Source organism: Rhinopithecus roxellana, chromosome 6 (genome assembly GCF_007565055.1).
Source record: "Rhinopithecus roxellana isolate Shanxi Qingling chromosome 6, ASM756505v1, whole genome shotgun sequence".
Lineage (NCBI taxonomy): Eukaryota > Metazoa > Chordata > Mammalia > Primates > Cercopithecidae > Rhinopithecus > Rhinopithecus roxellana.
In genome coordinates this window covers 143,762,310-143,774,535 of record NC_044554.1, presented here as the reverse complement: position 1 = coordinate 143,774,535, position 12,226 = coordinate 143,762,310, and the positions used below count along the sequence as shown (strand labels likewise).

Sequence of the window (12,226 nt, the reverse complement as noted above, 5' to 3'; positions counted from 1 at the left end):
CTTACATGTCTTATTTAATCTTCACATAATTCTCTGACTTAGGTAGTATTCTCATTTTATAGATAAGGAATCTGAATTAAGTATAAAAATTATTTCTATATTAACAAAAGTATTAAGCTAAAAATACAGAGCTGGTTCTAGTATATTTCAACATACATGTTAACATAAGAATATGTCTACTTTATTTTTATCTAGATTTTCTTGCCATATAAGGACCATAATTGAAAAGTAGCAAGTTACAGTAGATGGACAAGCAATTAAGGGAGAAATAATCTAATAAGTTTATTACTAAATTATTTTGTTTTATTGTTTCTTAATCTTTGCTTTTTTTCTGTTAGCCTAAATGGAAAAGATTATTGTGTGTGGAGGGGATGGAGGGTATACAAATGATATATAGTTTACATGCATGGAAATGAGTAATTGTAATGCATATATGATGTAGAATTCTTTGATACTTTTTTTCCTACAAAATTTTAAAAATTTGTTTCCATTTTTTTTTTTTCTCAGTCTTTAGATGACCTTTCAAATGTGTCTTCTGATGACTCAGTACAACTTCATGCCTACATTTCAGACACTGGTAAGAGAGTTTGAAGTATAATTACTGCATTAAAACTATGTATTATTGTATCCCTAAATAATTTTCCACACTTAATTTTTACTAACCTTTTTTTTTTGTTCTCTAGTCATATGTTTGTTACTTTTTTCTACAGCATGTCCTTCATTAAATTATATTGTATTTATTTGCTTATGTATTTGATCTCTCTAAGATTGTGACTATCAACATTTGAAAATGCTTATGTTCTAAGTGTTTTACTATTTCTAATAAACTCTGAAACCATTCTTTTCCTCTTTGTGCTTGAGTCCAGCTGATAATTGTCTGTATAATTCTCATTAAATCTTTTCTGGAGAGATCTTAGTTCAGGATTAGTTTTCATATATGCAAAGTCAGGCTAGGTAACTGGGTTAAATGAAGCCCCCGGTATAGAAACTTGCAGAACTTTAAGAAGTGCTTGAATGAGGTGAGAAACCTCTAAAGCTTTGTGATCATTCAGCATACATGTAGAATTGTTAGTAAACCCAGGAAAAATAACCAGTTTTCATCATTGCCATTGAGTTATTAGATAACACTAATGAGTATTAAATAATGATAGTTTTCTTATCTGACCTCTCACTGTTCTTAGAATATAGAAGTGTGTTTGTTATATTACATACTGAAGTATATACCTCATTTCAATTTCATGGTTACATTTTAGACACTGAAGAGATTTTATAGTATAGTATAGTATAGAAGACATTAACTTGTATCTTTTAAAAATAGATCTTCGTTTCCATTTTCTTCTCACTGGAACTGAAGTCTCAATTTACATTTGTTGCCTGCCAGATTTCTGGAATAAAACAAGTATTTATTAGCTTCTTAAAATGTATGGAAGCACTGTGCTAGGCATTTTTAAGAAATTATTTCAGGCTGGGCTTGGTGGCTCACACCTGTAATCCCAGAACTTTTGGAAGGCCGAGGCAGGTGGATCACGAGGTCAAGATATCGAGACCCTCCTGGCCAACATGGTGAAACCCCGCCTCTACTAAAAATACAAAAATTGGCTGGGCATGGTGATGTGTGCCTGTAGTCCCAGCTACTCGGGAGGCTGAGGCAGGAGACTTGCTTGAACTCGGGAAGCGGAGGTTTCAGTGGGCCGAGATCACACCACTGCACTTTAGCCTGGCAACAAAGCGAGACTCCGTCTCAAAAAAAAAAAAAAAAAAATTATTTCTTTTTGAGAATCATGTAAATACTGAAGAAGCAGCATAGTATAGTGGTTAAGAGTATCACCTTTTTACTGAATTGCTTGGGCTCAAACCCCAGCTCTGCCAGTTAATAGTTGGGTGAGCCATCCAACATTAAGATCTAGTTAAAAAAGAAAAAAAGCTGCTGGTGAACCTGAGTGAGTTCCTTAACTTCCTTGTACCTTAAGTTCCTTATCTGTAAGATGGGATAGTAATAATAATAATATATAACTCATAGGGTTGTTATGGAACTAATTAATTACATTGGTAATTATGCATGATAGACATTTGGTTGGTTCATTAAATACTTATTTTACTAACTGGACTTCAGAGTCTCTTTGATTCTAGATCTTTTAGCATCTTTATTTCAGAAAGTAGGAGCTTATAGACTAGTCCAGTGCTACTGAAAGGAAGCAGTACACACACAAGAATGGTGATCTAGTATGTGTATTGCTTCCTTCATTCATCGAGAAATCTTGCTTTAAAAAGTATTGGCTAAATTAAACAATATGATTAGTAATGAAGTTGATTTACATTCTGGTGCTTTTTTTTACATAATAAAAATTAGTAGCAAATAGTTTGCAGATCACCTGCTATGAGTAACATTGGTCTAATAAAAACAAACGCTTCTAGCTAAATCACCATCTTCACAAAACCAATGTGTGTAACCCCATTGTCTTTAAGTCAGATTACCTTGATGCCTTTTGTATTTTTTTTTTTTTTATAATTACCTCATTATTTTTCCTACTGTGCATGCACCCTGGGTGATCTTCCAAGCCTATCGATTTTTGACAAATTCTGATTATTCTTTCTTATATCTCTTCTCCTTTTTTGTTTCTTGCTATTCTTGGTCTTGTTAATTTTTAATTGGTTATGGTTAGCTGCCTAATTGGCCTCTGCTTTCTATTTTCCTTTCCCAAACCTATCTTGGACACACCTGATAAAACCATTCTCTTGTTGCCATGCTAACTCCATTGAGAAATGGTGGTTCTCTAACGTGATTAAAATGTGTTGTGCTGTTTGATTTGCTTAAGTCTCTGAGAGAAAGATAAGTGGACGAGGGGAACAGTTGAATAATAGTGCTACTTATAGAGCAAGATGTCCAAAGTCTACTTCTAGTCATATATTTTGTCAAATCAGAAACAGTGATAATAGATGGAAAGGGAATGAAGACAATTTTGAAAAGAAAGTGCAAATCTTAGAAACATTTTTATGAAAGTTCAGGAAGAGCTTCTGTCCAACTACTCTTGCCAATATAGAGTTCTAACTTTTATGTTATTAATTTACCAAAAAGCTATACTGAACTTCTTCTTCCCAGTTGTATACAAAATAGCAAAATATTAGCCCCAGACCTTGACCATTTTTATTCACACTTACAAATCAACGTAATCCATTATTACAAGATCAGTTTTAGACTTCTGGTTAGTGTGGTAGTCTGAACTGGGAAATCATGCCTTCCACATATAGAAAGGCTGAAAACATCATTACAAGAATAGCTGAAGGGGAAAAACTACAGGTGCCATATACCATGAGGAAAAATAAATTCAAGGAATTGAAGGGGTGTTAAAGCAAGGGGTTCATAGTAGCATAAAGACTGGATCTTGATTTTGATAGCATTTTCATGCCCTCACATTTAGAAGAGGCAGGATGGGCCAAGGCCATGGGAGGCTGGAACAAAGTACTTCACATAAAGCCTAGAGTCACAAAGGGCAGCTCGATGTCAAAGAAGAACTAGGAAAACTTAGCCTGCCATCAGTAGAAAGAACAAGAAATGTCAAGATCATGATTGGAAATGATATCTGTCACCCACAAAATATTGAAAGCCCAGCTTGCATCCCATCATGAGTATGTCCGGATTTAGCTGTCCTCAGATGATTATGTACTACAAGATCTCAAGCCAGAGAGTTAGTATTAAAATTATTTCTGAACCACTGAAACCAGCAGTTAGAGTGATGACACTTGACACTTTTCAATGTGAATGCTTCCCTAGCCGAGGGCACTCAGAACACCCAGGGAGAAATAAAACCAGCTGGAAATGAGCTTACAGAAAGCAATTAATAGCAACAGAAAGAAATATGAACCACAATAAGAGAAAGAAAACAGAACCAGCAGATAATTTGCATCCTGTGAACTTGGAGAAGGCAGTCTTAATAGATTTGGCCACAAGTATGTTAAAAATATTCCTAGAGAGAAATCCTAAGACAAGAATAAACAATATGAAAAAGAACCAAATAGAACTCTAGAGATAAAAAAATACAGTAATTAAAATAAAGATCAGAGGATAGATTAAGAAATAGGCCAGATACAGATGAGAAGAGACTCAATATTAACTTTTGGAGACCTAATTGTAGAGTGCAGAAAGATAAAGAAATGGAACCTCAGAAAGACAAGTTAGAGAAAATGATTTAAAGTGCATCTCCTTAGTTAAGATTAGCACAAAATGGGAACAGGCTTTGATTTTAGAGATTACCGGACTTGATATGTGGCAAATTAATGCGAAAATGCTTTGAAAAAAAAATCCCCAGAATAAACTGCACTTGTGAACTATTGAACATATCAAAGAAAAAGAAAATTACCAGAAGATAAATGTTATCCCGTGGCTGTTGCTGTTTAGTTGAAAAGATTTAAATTATAATACAACTGAAGAGTGAAGGCTAGGACAAAACATTATTTTGTTTATTTTTTCTATATTAAATTTAAGAAATTCTAATTTTACTCTCTGAGGTAACACTAGATGTAGTAATGTAATGATGTAGTGATGTAGTAACAGAAAGCTCTTTGGAAGAAGGAGAATTGTAATAGGTACCACTTTGTGATTGATAGTGTCATACTAAACTTAGTTTATTTTGTATTTTAGCCATTATATGTAATACCTTATGGATGTGAGTATGGAGGATGGGAATCTATCCTTTGGTGACATCCTTCTGTCTCAGTCTATCATTTCAGATTCTTCTTCATTTCATATTATCTTTTTTGTTTTCTTCATCTTCCTCCTTTTTTGTGTCTTTCGTTCCTCTTCATTTTGTTTTAAATGACTAGTATATGCTGACTATGACCCATATGCTGTGGCAGGCGTTTGTAATGATCATGGCAAGACATACGCATTATATGCCATCACTGTACACCGGCGCAACCTAAACAGTGAGGAGATGTGGAAAACCTATCGTCGTTATAGTGACTTCCATGACTTCCACATGAGAATCACTGAACAGGTAATGAAGTTTTAAAAACTTGTGTACTTCATGTTGTTTCATGATTTGATTTTGATTATAAATCTGAGGATGGCCAGATATTGATACATTTAAAAAATAAGGTAAGAATTTTTGGTATAATCACCATAAATCTTAGAATTAATCTGAGCATTTAACAAATAAATCAAATGTTGAACACTTCATCAGTCCTAACCATTACGGACTAGTGACAAACTATCAAGGGTATACCTTGGAAAATTAAAGTGAATACATGTTTCTGATTTTAAAATTTGTTTGTGTGTATTGTGCTTTTCGAAGTTTTTTGGGCTTACTTTGAAGTAGGAACGGGGATTGCTATAGGACATTTTGTGCTTTTGTTTTTGAAGGCATAGTTTAAACCTAGAAGTTATTTTAAATGGCAGTTTCATGCAGCAGTGTAACAGTGAAATGAATCCTTGATTCATTACTCAAATTATTTTGAATCACAACCTAAAATTAATTTAATATTAACCAAGTAATATTTTTAATTCTTTTAATTTTATTTTAAATTCTTGTTTTATAGAAATAATTTAAAAGGACTCTTAAAGATGATAAATCTAAAGCAATTATTTCCTTGTCCTATTTTTTAGTTAAATATTTTATTTTCTCAACTTAAAAAAAATTTTGATGAATTGGAATAAATTATCTATGAAATTTGTTTTAACTCTTAAAAAGTCTGACTCATTCAGGGCTTTTAGGTATACAACTGATATTAAACCAATAATAGTTAAAAGTGACATCTGATTGGGTGAGCTAAAGCTTTGAAATGACATTGTACTACTTTAGAAATCAGAAAATATCTTTTTCAACTTAATATAGTGGAAAATATATAGTTGGCACCATGATAATCTTATTAAAATATCTTGTGGATAGAGATTAATAATAGCTTTAAAGTGATGAAAAACAGGTTAATGTTGACTTCTGAAGCCTGTATTAAAAGGACTATTTTGAATTATATTAATAAGAAAATTAAATTAATAACTTTAGACGTACCTGTTCTTCTGTTCTGGAGTCAAATATAACCTTTCCTCATGTTTAGCTTGACTTGTTTGCAGAGATGAAATAACTTTCTGCCCCACATTGAAGAAATAATTGCTTTACCTTTTTAAAATATTACCTGTTTGATATTGTTTTAAAAGCATATAGCTCATATATCTTTTTATTCCCATCCTTACACTTTAACCAAACATGATAATTTAAAAAGTAATTTGAATTGGTAAGAGTTTTATTTATTTGCAAATGAATTTACTTGCAAATTAATGAGAGTATAGTTTAATATGAAATTTTTATTGTGTAAGTAGTTGTAATTTTCTTTCTAGTTAAGAGGAATAATCATTCCCTGATTTAAATGTAGAACTAGACTAGAACTGTAGGCATTATGTTTACATATTGACAAATGTAAATGAAGAACATACTTTTTAAGAAAACTTTAAGAGGACAGTTCATACAGAAATTTCCCTTTTCAATTCAGCACCAGAAATTACATGACATTGATACAGCACAATTTCTTTTTCAGACAGCTCATGCAAGTGAAATGGACGTGTTTTGACTTGGTGTTTCCTTTTTTGTGTTTGTGTGTGTGAGTGTGGGTGTGTGTGTGTGTGTTTCTTATAAAGTCACAGTACTGAATATCTAAGTGTTTAGATTGTTCACAGAACTTAAGAGATTAAAACCTCTTCTTTTAAATGAAAATTAGGTTTTAGTAAAATATTAAGTATCTGTAAATAAGACTTAGGGTGTTTGCCTTTTAGCTCAGCCTTATCTATATTTTAAAAACTCAAATCCTTTATAAAATAATGGAAGAAAAATGTAATGACTTGTAATTCAGCAGTTGGTCACAGTACAGCCTGTTAACACGAACAAATGGTAGCTGCATAGAGCTCTTAAAGTAAAATTGATTTAAAACAAGTTTCATTTTGTTTATATCATTTCGTGATACAACGTTTTTTCCAAGACCAAGCTCGGTGCCTCACACCTATAATTCCAGCACTTTGGGAGGCTGAGGTGGGCAGATTGCTTGAGGTCAGGAGTTTGAGACCAGCCTGGGCAACATGACGAAACCTTCTCTCTACAAAAAATACAAAAAATTAGCTGGGCGCGGTGGTGCCTGCCTGTAGTCCCAGCTACTCAGGAGGCTGAGGTGGGAGGATCACTTGAGCCTGGGAGGTGGAGATTGCAGTGAGCTGAGATCCTACCACAGCACTCCAGCCTGGGTGACAGAGTGAGACCCTGTTCCATAAATAAATAAATGACAGAGTGAGACCCTGTTCCGTAAGTAAGTAAGTAAATAAATAAATGAAAATCCAAGCTAAATGTGTGAGCTATCATTTATTTTCTTTAAAGATTTTAATAATCTTATTTGTTGTTTTATGGAGACTTACAAGAATTAAAAGAAACTAATTAAAATGTTAAATGTCATGATTTTGGAAATGGCCTGAGCTGCTCATTCATTGATTTAACAAATATTTATTAAGCTTTTCGTATGTGTGTGGTACTTTTCTTGGTGCTAGCAACATATAAGGGAACAAGACAGACCAAATCCTTGCCTCTAAGAGCTTATAGTGTAGTAGTTACTGTGCATTTCTGTTTTATTTGGTGAAATCTATATGGGTATAGATAAACTACTAATGATTTAAATGATAATATTAAGTATTCATTAAGATAACTGAGTAAAAATATGCACCATATTAAACAAATTTTGAATTACTTTAATACAAAATTTTAAGTCTGTTCTTTGAATTTTCCAGGAGTGTATTAGGAATCTAAACTTGGTGTGTTTAATGTAGAAAAGTAAGATCTTTGATTTTAGAATGTCTACGATTTATGTGTAGTATTTGAATTATTTGTAAACATTGAAATCCTCTGTTATAATTTATTTTTAGTTCTTTTTTGCTGAATTTCTAATTTCTTTTAAATGCCTTTAAAAATATTTTCATGAATTTTTGGCAGAGGGAATTATATTACTTTTCAGGGAATGGGCAATTGTTTTGTTCGTACTTTAAAATAATCTTTTAAATAGCAAGTTTATGATGAATTAATACAGAGTATAAATTTTCACATTTTCTCCCTTGCTTTTATAGTTTGAGAAAAGTGTTAGTGATTTATGTTTCTGTTCCAGACAGACAACTTACAATGGAGTTTGTTTTGGTAATTTAGGCTTTAAGAAAACAACTGTTACTGCAGTTTTTTTTTCTTTTTATTAGTAAGGTTTAATATTTTAAAGTTTCTGAAATAAATTGTTGTTTTAATGGATACTGTCATATTTCCTTGGTATATTAGTTTGGTAGGGCTGCCCTAATAAAATACCACCAACTGGGTGGCCCAAACAACAGAAATTTATTTTCTGACAGTTCCAGAGACTAGAAATCAAAGATCAAGGTATTGACAAGTTTGGTTTGTTGTGAGGCCTTGCTTCTTGACTTGTAGATGGCAGGGTTCTTGCCATGTCCCTACGTGGCCATTTCCCTGTGTGATGCATTCCTGTTGTCTCTTAGTGGGTCCAAATTTTCTTTTCTGATAGGCTACCAGTCAGGTTGGGTTGGGGCCCACCCTAAGGGGCTCAGTTAAACTTAATCATCTCTTTAAAGGCTTTATCTCTGAATTCAGTCACAATCTGAGGCACTGAAAGTTAGGGCTTCATCATGAATTTGAGGAAATACAGTACAAGCACAGAAGACTTGGTAATGCCAGAAAAAATATGTATTTTCTAAAATTGAGTCAGTAGTTTAATGTAGATAGGTCATATTGCAGGAAATATCTTTTAGGACACCTTGAAAAAGTAAATTTGCTTCCAAAAAATTTTTTTTGACATGTGATATTCAGTGAGGATCCATTTCTAATACTTCTGTGAATCACCACATTTGAGAATATTGCTGTAGTATGATTTCTCTATAAATTACCTGTACCCATTTTTGGTTTTCCTCCCAATACTGGAGTAAAAGACTACTTTTGCCTTTCATGTGTAACATATAATGAACTTGTTCACATTTTAGCTCTAAGCAGCCATCAGATTTGTCCTTCTTTTAATAATGTATCAGAATCTTCCAGTTTGGGGATGGAAATTATCCTAATCCTTTTCATTTCTCTTCTCTTTAATCTCTGCACCAAGAATTAGTTTTCTTTACAGAAATGTTCTTCTTTTGAACAAATAATTGTTTTAAAAAGTTTGTTTCACTTTAGGATATGTATCACATGGGAAAAGTGGTAAGGCCTGTTTGAATTTCGGTACTAGGCTGTTGGTCAGGTACAGTCACTAGTTAAATGACTTTGCTGTTAAACTATTTTAGCAGCTAGTATGGTTTAAAAAAATCTGTGTGTTTTAGCAAGGCATTACAGATTACAATGATGGACCTTTGAAGGTGCATCCAAATGTTAAGTCCATAAGTGCTAGACTTGTGGTATACACATTTACTTTGTGTTTGTGATTTTACAAAGATAAAGTATATGCTGACTGTTACTAATTTTTTTGGTTAGTGTAATCTATGACTTTATGTTTAATGTGGTTGATGGGGCAAAGGTTTCAATATTTATTATAATTGTATATACACAGGGTTATAATATAACTACTATCTGTATTTTGAAAATTGTCATTTTATTTACTAGTACTTTTATTCACAGGTCAAAGACTTATTAAGGAAAATATTTTTTAAAACCTTTTATTATAAAAAAGTTGAACAATCTCAACGTTAGGGAGAATATGAAATGAAACCCCGCATGGTCAAAATCCATCTTCATCATTTATGCAAATTTGTCATTCTTGATTTAAGATACTTTTTAAATAAATAATATTAGAATGTGTTTTGAGTATATTTGGACAATGTTTTTTATTTTCTGATTTTCACATAATATATTGCAAAATTATCTGTTGAAGATGGTTTTGTTGTTGTTGTTGTTGTTGCTGTTTGAGATGGAGTTTCGCTCTTGTTGCCCAGACTGGAGTGCAATGGCGCACTTTCGTCACATCGTAACCTCTACCTTCTGGGTTCAAGCTATTCTCCTCCCTGAGCCTCCCAAGTAACTAGGATTACAGGCATGTGCACCACACCCGGCTAATTTTGTATTTTTAATAGAGACGGGGTTTCTCCTTGTTGGTCAGGCTGGTCTCAAACTCCCGACCTCAGGTAATCGCCTGCCTCAGCTTCCCAAAGTGCTGGGATTACAGGCATGAGCCACCGCACCTGTCCTGAAGATGTTTTTAATATGTAGAGAAATCATCACTTGGGAAAACCTTTTGTCTTTATAAAAAGTGCTATTGAATGTATTTTGTCTTACAGTTTGAAAGTCTATCAAGCATATTGAAGCTTCCTGGAAAAAAGACTTTTAATAATATGGATAGAGATTTTTTAGAAAAGAGAAAAAAGGATCTAAATGCTTATTTGCAGGTAAGCTCATGCTTACTATAATCTACAGATTTTCATTTAATATAGCACACAGGTATAGAACGTTTTTCATTTACTATAGCACGCAGAGTGTTTTTACTGTAATCGCAGGATAGCCGCCACTTTTGTGCAGTATGTCACATGTGACATGCAGTCTGCTTAGTAATTTGTAAACATTATTTCTGTGTGTATTGATTAACTTAGAAGTTTTTAGACACTCCGTGTTAGGGATTTTGCTTGTTTGTGTTTAGATAAATGCACATGCCTGTCTTCTCCTGGCTCAAACATTTGAATTTTTTGTTTAAAGTGCTAAATGTCTGTATCATTTATTTACAAGATTCTTAAGAAAAACTACCTTTTCCCAAATCTTTTATCATAAATGTATCTTGTAGATGTTGCCGTATTGTATACTTCTTAGCTAATGAACTCATTATGTCAAAACTTGTTCCATTGAAGGGACCAAGCTAGAATGTTGTTACATTCCAGTTGTGAAAGCAATATTTTGTTTGGGGCTTCTGTATAACACTTCAGTGTTTTTGTTTGGATTATTTTATGTACTTTATTTCATACCATTTTTATTTAATGTTTTGTTTTGAGACAGGGTCTTGCTCTGTCACCCAGGCTGGAATGCAGTGGTGCCATAATAGCTCACTGCAACTTTGAACTCCTGGGCTCAAGGGATCCTCCTGCCTCAGCCTGCTAAGTAGCTAGGACTACAGGTGCATGCCACTGTGCCTGGCTAATTTTTTTAATTTTTTGGTGGAGATGGGGTCTTACTTTGTTGCCCAGGCTGGTCTTATATTCCTGGCTTGAGCAATTTTCCCACCTCAGTCTCCAAAAGTGCTGGGATTACAGGCATGAGCCACCTTGCCCAGCTTATTTAATGTTAACTCTAAAATTACTATGCAAATAACGTAACAGTTTTCCAACGTGGATCTTCTTAGTATAAGCTATAAGATCTGAAAAAAAAATAGTAAATATATTCGGACAACTTTCATATTAGTACACTTAAAGTCAAAATAGCTGATGTGAAGAATATATATACCTAACTGTTTATTGTCATAAAATTATTGGTGACTTTATCTTAACTGTATAATTGGGTTTTTAAAAATATAAATTGATATTTTTTACTATATAGTCTTACAATTTATGAGCTAAAGTTATAAACAATAGTTAATTTCGAGAATCCTGTCAGTTTAAGATAATCTCTCTCTTTTTTTTTTTCCTGTTAGTTACTGTTAGCTCCTGAAATGATGAAGGCATCCCCAGCTTTAGCTCACTATGTGTATGATTTCCTTGAGAACAAAGCCTATAGTAAAGGAAAAGGAGATTTTGCTCGCAAGGTAAGTAAGCAGACCACTGCACTGGGTTTCTTTTTAGGTCTATTTTCTTACTTTGTAATAAAAGAAAATAAATTTAGATTTGTATGTGTGTTTTAAAACTAGAAAATTTTATTAAGTTCTCCTCAGCATGTTTATCACTATTGATAGGAATATCTACATATAAACTCCTGTCTTGACATGTTGATTATAATTCAACAGATGCTTGAAAGGAAGAAAAAAAAAATTTTTAAATGGTAGATTAAGAAAAGTTTGCCTGAGACAAGTCACAAGCTTTTTGTTATCTTTAGAAGGAAATGTTTCGTTCTGAGAGAAAATGTCATTTGCTTGGAATAATGATAAAAATATTAAATAGGATATGTTCTGAAAGTATTTTTGCCTCTTGAGTAAGATCTTTATCATATAAAATATTTTAAATAATTTAAAATAGGGTTTAAGATTTATACTTGGAATAAAATCGTAAGGTAAGACAGTAAATAAGTGCTTAAATTAGGTA

At 32.8% G+C, this 12,226-nt stretch overlaps 1 protein-coding gene across 8 annotated transcripts in view; it reads left to right on the top strand.

Annotated features, from left to right (window-relative positions):
- The window catches only part of SNX13 (sorting nexin 13), a 157,096-nt gene that overhangs the window by 114,948 nt on the left and 29,922 nt on the right, over positions 1–12,226 (top strand). For 6 of the 8 annotated variants that reach the window (XR_004057995.1, XM_030932570.1, XM_030932568.1 and 3 more), the window contains 4 exons: positions 508–577; positions 4,822–4,994; positions 10,286–10,393; positions 11,623–11,733. Coding sequence is in view for 7 of the 8 variants with exons in the window: in XM_030932570.1 (XP_030788430.1) it covers positions 508–577; positions 4,822–4,994; positions 10,286–10,393; positions 11,623–11,733 (462 nt within the window). In the remaining variant the exon portion in view is untranslated. The remainder of the gene's footprint in view (positions 1–507; positions 578–4,821; positions 4,995–10,285; positions 10,394–11,622; positions 11,734–12,226) is intronic. The other 2 variants (XM_030932569.1, XM_030932574.1) reach the window with 1 other exon arrangement.